The 16919-nt window shown below is 44.2% G+C and overlaps 1 protein-coding gene across 1 annotated transcript in view; it reads right to left on the bottom strand.

Annotated features, from left to right (window-relative positions):
• Positions 1 to 16919, bottom strand: part of GRK5 (G protein-coupled receptor kinase 5) — a 197748-nt gene that overhangs the window by 11818 nt on the left and 169011 nt on the right. Inside the window, exons 11-13 of the mRNA XM_044439879.1 lie at positions 16156 to 16245; positions 14171 to 14379; positions 8593 to 8730 (exon numbers count right to left, since the gene is read on the bottom strand). Coding sequence (XP_044295814.1) covers positions 8593 to 8730; positions 14171 to 14379; positions 16156 to 16245 — 437 coding nt within the window. The remainder of the gene's footprint in view (positions 1 to 8592; positions 8731 to 14170; positions 14380 to 16155; positions 16246 to 16919) is intronic.

Genomic DNA, 16919 nt, shown 5'->3' with positions numbered 1-16919 from the left:
TGTTACCATGGAATCGAGGCGAGCTCCGATGAAGTCTATCACCTGTGTAGAGACAAGGGATGATTTTTCACTGTTAATGCAGAGTCCAAGATTGTCCAACAGTATGCAAGCAGCCTGAACAGCTGACAGAAGGGTTTCACATGTCTGTGATACTATAAGCCAGTCATCCAGGTAAGGGTAGACTTGGATGCCCTGAAGACGAAAGTGAAATATCTGGAATAGAATCCGTGAAGCCCTTCGGAGCAGGAGATCTGTCGAATCACCCCCTTACAAAGTAGTTGTTGCACTTCGTTCACTAGCACTGGGGAGCGTGGTGTAAATCAGATCGGGCTTGACGGAGGAACGGTATCGAATTCTATTCTGTGTCCAAGCTGAATGATCGACAGGACCCACCGATCAGATGTAATAGACTCCCAAATGGGGAGTTGGCCTTGCAGCCGTTCCCCAGAAGGGAGGGGGAAGGGTGGGTATGGAGGTGGAGGAGAGGTTCACCCGTCCCATTAGCATTGACAAAATGCCGACGGTATCGAAATGTCGACAGTTTTGCGGGAAACGCTGATGAGGTTGTTGTCTTCTGCGTTGCCAGGTTATCAATCTTGCGACCCCCCTTGTCTCTAGGGGCAGTATGGCCTCTAGCTTCCCTGCCCTGGTTGATCCAACCACCACAGAGTTCGGCTTAGGATGGTGAAGTGAAAAAGGAATGTCGCTCTCTTGGACCCGATACATGGACTCGTATCTCCTCACCGTAGGCTGAGTTTGGGAAGGCAAGTCCCAAGTTTGCGTCATCGCCTGCCGCAGAGTCGTAATAAGCGGCAAGACGATTGCTGGCAATTGTTCTCCCCTGACAATGTCATAGAACTTGTTGGTGTTCGGATCTGGCTGATGTTGTGCCTTGATCTCGAGCGACGGAACAAGTCTAGACATAAGCTCACCGAAAGATATGTGGGGCTCTTCAGGCGATGATGGGCCTTGAGACGTAATAAGGCCATCCGGAGAGGTAGAGTCAGCATCCGAGTTGGAGTTGGGCCCAAGATGGTATGGCTCTGACAAGGAAGTCCCTGGTGAAGTGGGATGTTTGGGTTCGACCCACTGGGAGGTAGATGGCATATCCTCCTGTGTGGAAGGCGAGGAGCGATCCCGTGGGTGAGGACGGAATCTGAAAGAATGGTAGTCCTCCCAACCCAACTGGTAGTTGTAATAGGGCTGGAACCATCCTTCTTCCTGCCTCTTGTCCATTCGGGACCAAGGTGGAGGTGATGGAGATCAGTCTCTAGCTCTCGCCGTAGGCATAGGAGTTGGGGAACGAGCCCTTGGAGGGGAGTCCCGAATCTCTCCATCGGATATGGACTCACAGTGCGGCTCCTCAGGCGGTTGGACAGGTAGGCCCGGTTGTGGAGCAGGTTGTATTGGGGACCCTGGAGGGGTAAACTGCATCGCCGCTTGAAGCATCGGTACCGATGATGTTGGTACCGAAGCTGCCGCCGGGATCGATGGTGCTGTCGAACCCGAATCCCGGTGCCTCTTCTTATGAGGCGGTTTGGCTGCCGTATCTTTCTTCGCCTTCTTATGGGCTGAAGACTGATCCGATCCCCTGTGCTTCCTCTTTTCCCATTGTTTACGCGCGGAGAAAGAGGTTGCTGAGCCCCGGAGGGGGAATTTCCATCATCCAATGGGTGCAGCTGAGACATAGGCAGTGTGGGTGAAGGGCGTTGCCCGGACATGCCTGAGGCAGAGGCTGGGCATTGAACCGCTGCGGACAAGGCTGTGGCCTTACGCATAGCAGATGGAGCATGCGCTGGCCCAGGCCTTACTGCAGGCTGATCTGATTGCATCAGCGCTTGATCCCATGGGAGCTTCCGCAGTTGGTTCTCCCTATTTTTTCACGCTTGCTTAGTAAAAGTAAGGCAATGGCGGCATTTATCAGTCCTGTGCCCCTCACCGAGGCAAAGGAGGCACAAGTCATGTGGGTCCACCGGAGACATTCTGGACCCACATTCCGCACATTTGCGGAAGGCCGCTCGCTGCGCCATTGCAGAAACAGAAGTAATAGAATATAGGAAAGAGAGAAAAGCAATATATTTTTGGTTGGTTTTTTTTTCATAGGAACGAAGAGAGAAAAATGGAGATATAAACTGCAACAAGGGAACAATAACTTGGAATGAGAGCAAAAGGACAAATGGTAAGTAACAAACAATACTGAGTCAAGCGAGAGACGAACAGGCACGAGGCACAGTGAACGGCGGTCGCAAAAGACTGGAGAAAATGGCAGATACTCCGCTCTATATAGATGCTACCGAGGGGGAGGGGAGCGGAGTTTTCCTGTCAAAACCCGTTAGCTTTCAATCTTTCTGGCCTAGGCACTGTGCAGGGACAGCACCCATATGTGTGATGCACAGAGGCCACGACAAAGAAAGTTAGATCCCTAGTGCTAGCTGGCTCTGTGACATCTGAAAGAGTGCATGTCCAGCCCAGGTTGGGTGTTTAGCAGAGGATGACACACTCTACCCCAGTGCTCATCAACATTTTTATTAATGATTTGGATGAGGCAGTATGGGGAATGATTATCAGCTTCGGGTAGGATAGCTAATACTCTGGAAGACAGAAAGAAGGTTCAAGGTGATCTTGACAGGCTGGAGTGCTGGGCTGAAAAGAACACAATGGAATTCAACAAGGACAAATGACAAGTTCTGCACCTAGGAAAAATCATGAAACCAAAAGATGCGGTATACTAGGCTCAACTATACTGCGAGTGAGAAGGAAGTTGGAATTGTAGACCACGAGCTGAATATGATGAGGCTGCAAAAACGGCAAATGCTATTTTAGGGTTCATTAACAGAAATCTCTCTTCCAAATCCCATGTATTCGTTCCCTTTTACTCAGCTCTGGTTCAGCCTCATCTGGAGTACCATGTCCAGTCCTGGGCACCATGGTTAACGAAAGCAGCAGACTTGTTGGAAAGAGTTTGGAGGAGGGCAACAAGGATGATCCAGGGACTGGAAACAAAGCCTCATGAGGAGAAATTGAGAGAAATGGGTATGTTCAGTCTTGAGAAGAGAAGACTGAGGGGGAGATATGATAGTACGCGAAAGGTTGTCACAAAGAGGAAGGCAGAATCTCATCTACATCATGCCAGAGTGCAAGACATGGAATAATGGGCTCAAGTTACACAAAGCCAGGGCCCAGCTGAACACCAGGAAAAAGCTTCCTAACTGTTAGAGCAGCGTGACAATGGGACCAAAGACCTGGGGAGGTTGTGGGCTCTCCCACATTAGAGGCATTCAGGATGCAGCTGGACACCCATCTGAGAGGGACTGGTTACATTTGAGTCCTGCACTGAGCTGGGGGTTGGACTCTCTGGACCTTCTCAACTCTACTCTTCTATGATAAAACTGTAGCTGTCTACTGGAAGATACTCTCTTTTTAAGTACCCTAATACTGACAGGAAATTTAAACAGTCATCCTGGGATATATAGAGACATTGTAGGCAGCAGACTGATCCAAGAACAACTGAAAATGAACATTGCATTGCTTAGGCTGATTTTGCCACAAAACTGTGCCAATCAGGTATTTCCTCTAATGCAGCGAAATTGCAGAGGGATTGCAGTGGGAACCACATCAGAACCTTAAGGCTAGATAAGGAGGTCCAGGAAAAAATCAGTCATGAAAATACATGCTGTCTGGTGCAGCTGAAGTATATTTCATGAAAAGGGTAAGTTGCTCTGTCACTGACCTTATCTATGGTCTTCTTCAAAAGCAATAATAATCCACAGTTTTTCATTACAAAATTGGATCTAGCCTCTCCACAGTGTCTTACACATAATCCACTCTCTTTAACTGAAGATGAGACATTTGCAAGCTTTTCTTCCCTTTTGGATCAATCACAGTCTTGTCATAAAATGTGAGCCCCAAAAACATTGACTGGAGGCTGAACAACCCAACAATTCAGTCATAGATTGTAAAGTCCCTAAACAAACCAGAACTTCAAGTTCCAATGTCATGCTCAACAAGGTATGCACAAGCTGATTAAAAGGCTACAGAAGTCCCTGATGGGTTCCATACAAACACCGCCGTCACCTGAGCTTCTAGAGACAGCCCAGGGTCGAGGAGCACTCCCAAGCTGCGAACCCTGTCCCTCAGAGGGAGTGCAACCCCATTTAGGACAAGGCCCAAGTCCCCCATCCTGAGGCCCAAGCCACCCACCAACAGGACCTCCGTCTTGTCTGGATTGAGCTTCAGTTTATTGGCTCTCATCCAGCCCATTACCTTGGCCAGGCACTGGTTCAGCACAGCCACTGCCTCACCTGGATTAGTGGAAAACGAGAGGTAGAGCTGGGTATCATCAGCGTACTGATGATTCCGCAGCCCACACCTCCTGATGACCTCTCCCAGTGGTTTCATGTAGATGTTAAATAGCAAGGGGACAAAATGGACCCCTGCGGAACCCATGGCATAACTGCCATGGCGCAGAGCCATAGTCCCCTTTGTTCTATAACTAGTTCTCTATTTCTATTGGTGATTTTGAAAACGCCTTCTTTGAGTAGCTTTTTCTGCACAGCTCATCATTTCTGTCCATTCAAAAGACATTCCAACCACCAAAATCGTAGTAGGACACCTCATTTTTCTAAGGCTAACCCTACCATGGTGCACAACCCTAACCCTAATATAGGGCAAAAGTTCCACTAAAAAGAGGGCAATTTTGAAGATGTCCTCCTTGAGCAGCTTTTTGTGCATGGCTCCTCATTTCTGCCCATTCTAAACACATTCCAACCAGAAAAAATACTACCAGGACACCATATTTTTCAAAACTTAACCCTATCCTGGTGCACACCCTTAACCCAAATGTAGGGTGAAAATTCAACTGAAAAGATGGTGATTTTGAAAAAGCCTTCCGTGAGTTGCTTTTCCTACAAAGCTCATCATTTCTGCCCATTCTAAAAACATTGTACCCATCTGAATCATAGCAGGACACTGCTTTTTCTAACTCTAACCCTACCCTGTTGCACACTTTTAACCCTAATATAGGGGTAACATACATTTGAAAATAATGCAATTTTGAAAAAGCCATCCTTGAGCAGTTCTTTCGGCACAGCTCATCATTTCTGCCCATTCTAAACACATTCCAACCAGAAAAAATCCTACCAGTACACCACGTTTTTCTAACCTTAACCCTATCCCGGTGCATACCCTTCACCCTAATATAGGGAGAAAGTTCCACTGCAAAGAGGGTGATTTTGAAAAAGCCTTACTTAGGTAGCTTTTTCTGCACGGCTCATCATTCCTGCCCATTCTAAAGACATTCAAACCATCAAAATCATACCAAAACACCTCGTTTTTCACACCCTAACCCTACCCTGGTGCACACGCCAAACCCTAATATAGGGGTAATACACCTTTAAAAATAATACAATTTTGAAAAAGCCATCCCTGAGTAGTTCTTTCAGCACAGTTCATTATTTCTGCCCATTCTAAACATGTTCCCACCATCAAAATTATACCAGGACACCTGTTTTTAAGAACCCTAACCATAGCCTGGTGCACACCCCTAACCCAAATAGAGGGTGAAATTTCCACTGTAAACGGCGATTTTGAAAACGACTTCCTAGAATAGCTCTTTCTGCGCAGCTCATTATTTCTGCCCATTCTAAATACATTCAAACCATCAAAATTATACCAGGACAACCCATTTTTCTAACCCTAATCCAACCTTGGTGCACACTCCTAACTAAAATATAAAGGTAAAATATGAATGAGAATAGTGCGATTTTCAAAAAAAAGCTTCCTTGAGCAGCTTTTTCTGCACAGCTCATCACTTCTGCCCATTCCAAACACGTTCCAACCATCAAAAACAATCCAGGAAACCTCATTTTTCGAACTCTAACTCTACCCTTGTGCACACCCCTAATCCTAATATAGGGTCGAAATACCATTGAAAATATAGCGATTTTGAAAAAAGCTTCCTTGAACAGCTATTACTGCACAGCTCATCATTTCTGCCCATTCTAAACATGTTCCCACCATCAAAATTATATCAGGACACCTCGTTTTAAGAACCCTAAGCATAGCCTCGTGCACACTCCTAACCCCAATATAGGGTGAAAGTTCCAGTGAACAGGGAAATTTTGAAAAAGACTTCCTTGAGTAGCTTTTTCTCCACAACTCATCATTTCCGCCCATTCTAAACACATTCCAATGATCAGAACTGAGCCAGGACACCTCGTTTTTCGCACCCTAACCCTACCCTGGTGCACACCCCTAACCCTAATATAGGGGTAAAATACAATTGAAAATAATGCAATTTTGAAAAAGCCGTCCATGAGTAGCTCTTTCTGTGCAGCTCATCATTTCTGCCCATTCTAAACCCATTCCAACCATCAAAACCACTCCAGGATACCTTGTTTTCCGAACCCAACCCTACCTTGGTGCACACCCCTAACCCTAACATAGGGTTAAAATACCTTTGAAAAGAATGCAATTTTAAAATGCCAGTCTTGAGTGGCTCTTTCTGCACAGCTCATCAATTGGGCCCATTCTAAACACATTCCAACCATCAAAACCAAGCCAGGACACCTCGTTTTTCTAAACTGAACCCTACCCTGGTGCACATCTCTAACCCTAATATAGGGGCAAAGTTCCACCGAAAAGAGGGTGATTTTGAAAAAGCCTTCCTTGAGTAGCATTTTCTGCACAGCTCATCATTTGGGCCCATTCTAAACACATTCCAACCATCACAACCAATCTAGGACACCTCGTTTTCCTAACCCTAACCCCACCTTGGTGCACACCCCTAACCTAATACAGGGGTGAAATACCATTGAAAATATTGCGATTTTGAAACAAGCTTCCTTGAGCAGATTTTACTGCATGGCTCATTATTTGTGCACATTCTAAACACGTTCCATCCATCAAAAGTACACCAGGACACCTCATTTTTCTAACCCTAACCCTACCCTGGTGCACACCCCTACCTTAATATAGGGGTAAAACACCATTGAAAATAATGCAATTTTGAAAAAGCCATCCCTGAGTAGTTCTTTCAGCATAGCTCATCGTTTCTGCCCATTCTAAACACATTCCAACCAGAAAAAATCCTACCAGGACACCCCGTTTTTCTAACCCCAAGCCTACCCTGGTGCACAGCCTCAACCCTAATATTGGGCGAAAGTTCCTGTGAAAAGAGGTCAATTTTGAAAAAGCTTTCCTTGAGTAGCTTTTCCTGCACAGCTCCTCATTTGTGCCCATTCTAAACACATTCCAACCATCAAAATCAAGCCAGGATACCTCATTTTTCTTACTCTAACCCAGTGATGGTGAACCTTTTATAGACTGAATTACCAAACAGCAACCCAAAACCCACTCATTTATCGCAATGTTTCAACACCGCAATAAAACCTGAGAAGTGAGGTTTTACTTTTAAGAAAACAACAGAGAACCAGTGCTAGTTATCCCTGGGAGTGCACTGAGTGGCCATGCATAAGTTTGAACGAGTCGTGGCTCATGAGTTGCGGCTTGTGACATCATCGCCTGGCACCACTACTCCTTTCCGAGCATGCACATGGCCCCTGTGTGCACTGTTATCCAATGCTCTGCTGCTGGGGCGATGCTGGGGTGACTTGGCTCGTGTGCTGACAGAGAGGGCTCTGCATGCCCGCTGTGGCATATGTGCCATAGATTCACCACCATTGGGCTAGATGGACCTGATCTGAGATGGGGGGCTGGTGGAGCTAATTCTTCCCCCACTCCAAATTGCTCTCACTGGGAGAGAATTTAGAAATACACAATGCCATCTGGCTGAAAAGTCCAGCACACCTGCCCCCTGCAGCCCCAAACACCCACCTTTGCCTTGGCTGGCTCTAGCCATCAGGGTTGGAAATGAGGCACTAGAACTCCTGTGCTCAGCTACTTCCTGGTGCTGCTTAGATTGTTCTACCCATCTCTGTGTGGTGGAATAATGTGAATATACACAATGAACTCACAATTTACTGTACTTTTCAAAACATTAACAGCAACAAAGATACAAGCACATTTGTACTGGGTTAATCCAAGTGAAGTAAATTGAGCTCCCATTCTCACCTTATATGGGATGATTCTGAAGACCACTTCACCACACCACAATTGCAAGGGAATGTAATCCACATTTCTAAGTCACATTTATTCCCATTGAACTGCCATTTCATCTCCCCAAATATTCCAAGAATTGTAATTTACAAGCTGCTAAGAGTTCCCTGGGAATGATTCACGTTATGCAAAGTATTCCTTTAAATTACCTTTCAGTGTGGTTTAGAAAACATTAAAATAGAAATACAGTTAACGAAAAGGACACAAACCTTTCATCTCAATGACTTTTAAACTTATTTACACCCTAAAGAGACTTTGCCACCTCAAAAATAGTCTTCTGAAATAAGCCTTCTGCCTGCAATTGAACAAAAACTTCACTGGATCAAGGCATCCCAGATCACGTAACTATACTGGAAAATAGACCTCAACAGGAACAAAAAACAGAAACCAGCAGGTGAGAAGAATCTCAAGAGGTGTGCTGAGTATTGTTTTCAAGTTCCACTTCAGTCCTGTGATTCTCTTTCAAGCATCACTTACATCAGGGACAAAAGGAGGGTCCAGCATTCCTGCTTCTAAGCGTTTGAAATTCATGCTCTTGAAAAACGGGTGCCTCTTTACTTCAGCCGCACCTTCTTCCTGACAGCCCAGTCTTTGCTTCACATCTTTGGTCAGTAGCTGGAAAAAGAGACCATGACATTTGTTTAGTTTAACTTCTCTCTCTCTCTCCCCCAGAGACAGAAAGTGGGGAGGGGGGAGAGAGGGGCACACGCTCTTAACTGTAGTTCAATGTGGACACACTTGTAGGGACTGGTAGAAAGGAATGTCACCCCCACCCCTTTGCAGACTGCCACTCGAAGTGACCTGCTTCATCTCACCTCATAGTGAAGTCCAAGTGATTGGCCGCAATGGCTGGGCATGATGGGAGTAGTGGTCCAATATTGCTCCCGAGAAGTGTACAATAACAAGCACATCTTGTGCCCAATATCCAGGAGAACATCAGGCTGGGGAAGATGGAGTGAAGGGCACCCAATGCTTTAAGCATTACTGAAGTCAGAGAACTGAGATTTAATCCACACCTAAATGAGACAGCCCAGGGAACCGCTAGGCTGCGCTGAGATTTTGAAAGGAAGCAAAGGACTCACGTATAAAATGATTATATAGAGTACAATCCAGACAAAGTTAAGCAGTTTTCCATTCTGTTGATTCCTATGGAAATGAGCTTTTGGCTAACGTGCTTAACTCACCTCCACTGAAAATCAATGAATCTGAAATGTCTTCCATTTTAATAGCTCATAAGAGATTGAGAGAGGAAGAAGCTGCAAGCTCCTGTCCTGAAAGTGTTAACCCCTTTTTGTCTAGCCCATTTCCCCATCCCCTGTTCCATAACTCTCTATTCCTTGCCTTCCTTGCTTGCTTGCTTAACACCAATCTATCCTAACTTTTTTTTTTACTGGCAAGCATCTGGCAGAAAATCTGAGAGATATCTGAATCATGTTTGTGCTGGCCTCTGTCTGCAGCAGGGAATTTGTCTCAGGAGTTAATCCAAGTGAAGGGAGGGTCAGGAGAAGTAAAAAGAGCAACCAATCTTATCTCTGTTTTACTGCAGCTACCTGGCTGAAAGTGCTTGTGCAAAGGAATTTGGGTTTCCAAGCATACATAAAGTGCTTTTCACTTACAAAGGAATAACCCTGCCAAGCCCCTGTCTTTACCTCCCACAACACTTGGGATCAGCAATGATTAATGAAGACAGCACAAAAGCTCAAACAGGCTTTAAACTCCAGAACTATTCAGTAGGGAAAAAAATAAAGAAAAAAATATTGTACTGTCAACGGCAAGGGAAGTCTGGGACACACAACAGTCAGAGCTGCTTAGTCCTTCCTGATTAGAGAAACATAAGAATCCTATCCAGGTATTTAAAAAGGGGTTAGACCAGGGGTCCTCAAACTTTTTGAATAGGGGGCCAGTTGAAAGACTGCAGTGAATGTCACGGGCTGGTGAGGTGGGGGGTGCTTGGGGGCACGCATGAGGCGGCATCGGGTGCGCACGGCGGTGGCTGGCTGGCTCGCTCGGAAATCTCCCAGCGACTCCAAGACCATCTCTGAGTGAGCCACCACCTCCCCGCCTGTGCTGTGAGGCAGCGGCGAGCACGCGTGTATGGGAGGCAGGTGGCAGCGGCAGCTTGCTCACTCGGAGACCATCTCCGAGCAAGCAAGCAAGCCACCACCTTCCCGCCCATGCAGCAAGCGGCGCGCAGGCGAGGAATGGCGGCGCGGGCCAAATGGAAAGCCATGGCAGGTCGGATCCGTCCTGCGGGCCATAGTTTGAGGACCCATGGGTTAGACTCAGTGCATAGGAAGAAGTGCTATAGCCTCAACTTTACTAATAGGGCTGACCCAGAGTACATAGCATAATATCCCGTTTTTTAGGATCAGAAAGACTGCAATCCTGTCTAAATAAATAGAAACCTTGGGAGTTAGCTCCATAGAACTCCATAGAGGCGCTTGTTTCTGACTGCATAGGTTAACTTCAAACTTTGAACAGAACTGTGAACTGATGAAGAAGTGACTCCATTTAAAGAAGCACTACTGTTTCAGGCTAGCAATCATCATAGCCTGAAGTGGGAACCCCATCAAAGAAAAGCAATAAATTAACCAGACTTTGCTTGATTTTGTCACAAAACATGAAAGCATCATTGTAAACTCATTGCTTTTCCATTGGTTTTATGCCCATTGATTATCCTGTTTCTCCAGCAAACAACATTGCTGCAACAGCTCTGAAATAAGGCCCCTGAGCTGTGCTTTGTCCTCTACTACACCACTGGGCTAGATGCATCCCATTTGGCTAGCTTGGTCTTCAGTCTTTTCTCTCACAGTCTGATGTTGTAAATTTGCAAAATTAAAACCGCGCTAGTTCTACAAGCAAAATATTTACCTAGGCTGTTTGGCTGTTTCTCCTGTGTCCATTAGAGGGCAGCAACAGAAACGTTAACAGCAAGAGCCTTGTTCTTAAAATGATTGTAGAGTCTTGCAATTTAGAAATCCATTAAAAAATGAGTAGCTGTAATTAAGTCTCAGCTGTACAGGCAACATAAAGTTCAGTGCAGGTTCCCTGTAATTGCTGAGTCTGATGATTTCTGCATATGTTATTTTACTTCAATAAGTAAGAAAAATCCCGTGATTGTTTATGTCCCAGCAACGATTTAGTGACTGGTTCTGGAAAATTCTCCAGTGAAATAGCACCCAAAGCTGGTGGAACATAAACAGAAAGACCATGTTCATGACACTAGGCCCACACCGTGCAGCATAATCCAAGCATCTTGGACTAAGGTTAGGAAATACACCAAGAAGACTCTTCCATGTCTTTAGAACTAGGTCATTTGCCCTGCGCCAACACCAAGAGTTTACCACATGACAGAAGATCCAGTTAAGGACGCACTCAGACTCAAAAGCAGGATTGGGAAGACCTCAGAGAGCAAATGGAACAAAGCCCCTCAAAAGGATTTGACCTTCAGATGTCTGTACAGACATGATGGTCTCCAGAGTCACAAGTGGAATTCATGAGGCATGGTGGCCCATGCTTTACAGCAGGATGGCACAATTCCATTTTAGCCTCAAGGGCTACATACAAAGTGAGGCTGAGGAGAGCACATACATATCCACACTCATGTGCACACTCACACCTGGCTCCCATCCCAGCAATCATGCTCAAGTTAGCTGGAATGGGAGGAGGCTGGTTTGGAGTTGCAGATGGAGAAGGAGGCTAAAGCAGACAGCAATCCCAACTGGGAACATCCTGATCCTACTAACAGCAGCCCTAGAACAGCAGAGCTGTCTTCAGGATAAGGTTAGTAGGCTTTTCCAGGTCACACAGGGAGTAGCCATCGGTACTACAGATGTAAAAGCCATAAGAAATAGGAAGGACCAAGCATCTCACTTGGCTCTATCATTTCAGCAGCTTGCCAAGAAACTACTCCTTGGTGTTACTATTGAAAGGTTCTGTGGATGTCTCTCTACTTGTTCTGCTGTCTCACAAAGAACCAAACTGGATTCCAACTTGAGGCATTTTTATTATCTGTTATTCCGTTTTTGTCTGGTCCCAACCATGCTTACTTTCATCAAAATCCTCCCAAATTCACAATCTTCTGTCAGCCCACCAAAGTCTGGTCAACTGGTGGGGACTCCGATGGAATGGAAAATGAGCCTGGGAAGAAGGGTCCTTCTTATGCACTCATTTCCCAGCAAAATCCGGCTCCTTCCAGCTGGCTATACAGCCAAGACTTATCCTTCTGCTGCACAGGATTCATGAGGAAGCCACCTATTATGTGCCCTGTAGAACAAGGTGGCTGCACTCATAGGCAGGGAATGAGAGGGAGCCAGACACCTATGGCAAGCTTGAGATCAGTGTAAGGGAATGAATGGGCAAGACAGCTTTTGAGTATGAGCCAAGGCTGGTGCCAAAGGGTGGCAATGTTGGTCAAAACCAGCCTCAACAGTGCCACAAAACTGGCTTTGCAGAGAGGATGCTAGAAGGTAAGAGATGGTGTGTGAGAAGGTTATTCGCTTTTCCTCCCTTTTCCTAAGCTAAGGAGGTATCCACTGAGGGTGTCTTGATCAAGCCCCCACACCCCACCAAAATCTGGAAATGACACAGAGAATGAACCAGCTCTGAAGTCACCACTTGCCTCTAAGTGTTCAGACAACATACATGAAGTTTCTATAAGCTGTTCCCAAGCCACATTTTGGCTATCACTCTTCTGGTGTATTATATTGAAATATCAACCCTCATTTTGATTAGTGGGTGATGATGATATTTTCCTGCCATTTTCCACTCCCTGTGCTAACTATGACTTGCCAGTTACATCTGAAAGGCAATACATCCAACAGCAATATTTGTTAGAATCCAGCTTTGGTCCTACTGCTTTGCACCTTCAGAGTATCTGTTATCATCAGATATACTTGCTAAAGTTTATCTCACATATTAGATTCAGGTGTATAACTACTTCTTATCAATATGACACATGGGGATTTAAGCAGGAATGGAATAGCAATCGAATGGCCCTGTATAGGCTAGTCAACGGATTGCTGTGTTAGCATCCATTTCAGAAAAGTCAATGAATCTTATGCAACGTCTCATTCAGAGAAAACTTCTGTGTTTTAGATGCCACAACATCTTTTAAATAAGGGCTTTGCTAACTCTGCTGAGTGTGGGAGGTAAAGCTTTGTTACTTCTACATTGCTTCTTTAACTAGTATGCTTTGGAAATGTCTGATACTCGCCTCTTTTTACAAGAAGTTCATAAAACAGATATATTCTGTGCTGGAATACTCTTTAATATCTCCTAAGGTACATGTTGTTCTCAAGTATTATTTACACATCCAGTGGAAGTTAATGTAAGGTCAGAATAAATGGATTTTCCATACTGTCCTAAGAGCTAAAAGACTGATACTACAGCACTGAAAGGATAAACAGCCACTCTCAGCAATGCAATGAATCAGGAACCTAATGATACTTTCAACTATCAAATAGGTTGTATTTAGATACCGCTAATGCATGGACAAAGCAAATATTTGCTTTGCCTTTACTGAAGCTTACACATAAGTTTTCATATTGACAGCAGTGCACTTCTAATATATATGGACATACATATATGCGTACATACATATTTACATATACTAATTGCTACTGATACATTCAAAGTTTAATGAAAACAGCAATTTTAAGCCATCCATCCATCCATCCATCCATCCATCCATCCCCCTCCTGTTTCCCTTTCCTCCTTTACTGTTTTGGTTTTTCTTATACTTTTCTGAAATAGATCATACAAAATGCATTTTTAAATGACACTGAAATAGCTGTTCGAAGGAAAATTAACTAAAGGTGCATTCCTATGCAAATTTAGACAAAACATGCTGGATGGGACCTGCTGGGAACTATAGGCCTTTTTTTCTCTAATCTTGCAAAGGATTTTTTTTCTAAGTGACCCTTCAGTGCAATCTCTATGATCAGTGATTAATTTCCAGGCTTCTGAGTTTTAGATTGGTTTTTTGTTTTAAACTATAAACTACTTGCTCAATACAAATGTTAATTTACTTTGAGCTCCAAAAGCATCCTCTTACCATTTTACAAATAGACTTTGCCTCCTCAGAAAACTTATGGGAATACACCTCTTCAGTCTCCAGGACTCTCCTGTCTACTTCTTCTCGCTTCACTTTCTCTTTCCTCCCACGAAAGGGTGATTGTCCTGCAATCATTTCATAGATCAGACAACCTAGACCCCAGTAGTCAGGGCTAAGAGTGTATCGCTGGTTATTCAAGACTTCTGGAGCTGGGAAAGAGAAGAAAAATTAGATCTGTGGAAATGCCACATCTATATTGATGTTATAACACAAACAGGTAATAAATACATGCTAGTCAAGTTCAAGAAACAAAGAAAAGGTTCAATGTGGGCTTTGGCCTTGTTAAGGGCCAGTTTAGCTTACAACTATTTCTGGGAGTCAACCTGAAGTTGTTTATCTAATAATGGGGTAAGGCATTTTTATAGAGTAGCACATCAAATAGCTGGGAATTATTTGCTCTATCTTAGCTGATACATTTATTTCCAGATGTTTGTGCAGGTATGGGGGAAATTCACCCACCAATTCACCCAGACTGCTGGTTAACAACCAAGGGTTCAAATGCAATGGCAAAAATCTGACAATAGCAAGTGTCAAGTTCCAGGACAATAGGTACATGGGAGATTCCAGAAGGAAGGTCATCCAAAGTCATTGCTAGATGCTGCCTAAGTAAAAGGAGTGAATACCACTAAAGAGAGCTATACATGGAGTTGAAAGGCAAATAAGGGCACCTTGTGTGTTATTCCAACAACTGGCAGTCTCAGGTGGAGCCTTAAAAAGGACTTGGGCTTCTCAGAAGCTGCTAGTTCCTTCCACACACTGCACAAAGCACTTTCCCTTAAAGAGAGTAGAGCCAGTTGCTTCAAAACCAACCGTAAAGCATTGAGGCAACCAGTTCTGGCTAAAGAACCAGAATATTTAAAGTCTGAAGATGGCAATGTGACCTCCTGTCCACGCACATGGACTGGTGGGCTCTGCTAGAACTAACAACCCTGAAGAGAGGAAATAGGTAGGGGCTCTTCCATGGCTGTGCCTTCTTCTGAATCTGAGAAGTCTATAGCAGAGGTTTCTTATTCTGAAAAGGTGAAATTGCAGTCCTGGATCATGACAGTTCCACAACAAACTGACTTATCATGCTCAAGCTATCAATCCCACTGGAGTTCTCTTACAAGCTGAAGAAGATAAGTGAACCATGGGCCATTCAGCTGAGGTTTGTTATCTCTGTGTTTGATGATAACAAAACAGGTAATGATAAACAAAGCACCCCTGGTTTGTTTAGCCACTTCCAGGGGGAGCCAAGCAAAACCAATCAGGCAGCATGGTCTGGTTCTGTGTCATGTGAAAATCGTTGCCCACATCAGGTATAGAAAACCCCTTTGGATTTATCCGGAGTGCTGCTCATATTGAATGTATTCTCTCGCATCAGTAGTTCCAGTACAGATGTGAAATACGGCATTAAGTTTATATTGAGAATGAACAGTTACCCAAAACCAAGCTCAGGAATAACGGAGACTGCCACACGGAATCAGCTAGATCTAGGACAGTATCATTCAAGCAGTTCATCAGGCTCAAGTTGCTACAGAGTCTCCATCCCATGCAACCACTTAGGTCCCATTGATGAACACCATGTTTGCAAATCATTGTCATGAAATCTAATGCCATGACAAAACCTTCCTGCAACACTGCCCCAGCTAAAAAAGTTAATAAATCTTTAAAAAAATGGATTGCAGAAGCAACACAATCTAAACCTCAAAAATGCAGTAATTAACACCATTTTTAGGGCAAGAACTTGAACTCACAAAATCGAATAGAACATAAGTACAACTGTGAATAGGTAAAGTCATTCTGCATGCCAGGGACTGACCAAGAGAAGGGCTGTTTACTTCCTCTGATTTAAGACTGCTCTGTCATTCACCAATGTGTTTTGGTTACTCTGTACTGGAAAATTTGAAACAACATTATCCAGGATAAGATTGCAGGTCACTTACCCATGTAGCCAACTGTTCCTACCCGTCCACGGATTGATTCACCCTCAGGGATTTTAACAGCTAGACCCAAATCAGATATTCTGATATGGCCTAAAGTGGGTGGAAAAAGCAAATGTTCTAGCATAGCCACAAACCTGTAGAAACAATCACTTTTCTATTAAATGTGCATCACCATTATGTGCATTAACACTGTAAGGAAGAAAATGATACCAGCGCTTTGGAAGGCCTCATCTGAAAAACCAATCAAAGTGCCTAGGAAACTCGCTTATATTATAGCTAGTACAAATATCCTTCCTTTTTCAAGGACCATTCATCCCTTATGAAAATGTCAAGTGACTTTTGGGGTCAGGAAGGAATCTTAAGAATGTTTATCTCACCTTAAATGAAAGTGGCCAAGGTTTTTTCTTCCTTTTTCATTTCCCTGCCATGTCACTGGCACAGGATACCACAAGGAATGATGCAATGTGCTGTCCCAGTGCTGTTTCTGTCATGAATGTTTGCCTCAGAAGTTTTTGCACTCTTTCAGTTTCCAAGACTCTGGCACAAGGATGAATAATCTGCCCTCACTTTGATTTCTTTATTTCTTTTGGATGAGCTTAGAATGGTTATATAAGTAAGCCATTTTAGTCTTTAAAAAAGACATGCCCTTGAAACAATTCTTAGAAAGGTTTTTGGATTGTTTTGTTTGCTAAAGCAACTGCTTTGAATTTTTGTATGGGCTCTTTGCTCTAGTAACCTATCTTGTTATCATGTAAATAATTCGA

The sequence above is a fragment of the Varanus komodoensis genome, unplaced genomic scaffold (assembly GCF_004798865.1).
Source record: "Varanus komodoensis strain SLA01 unplaced genomic scaffold, ASM479886v1 scaffold1, whole genome shotgun sequence".
Lineage (NCBI taxonomy): Eukaryota > Metazoa > Chordata > Lepidosauria > Squamata > Varanidae > Varanus > Varanus komodoensis.
The sequence above is the reverse complement of the archived record's forward strand: the minus strand, read 5'-3'. Positions and strand labels throughout refer to the sequence as shown.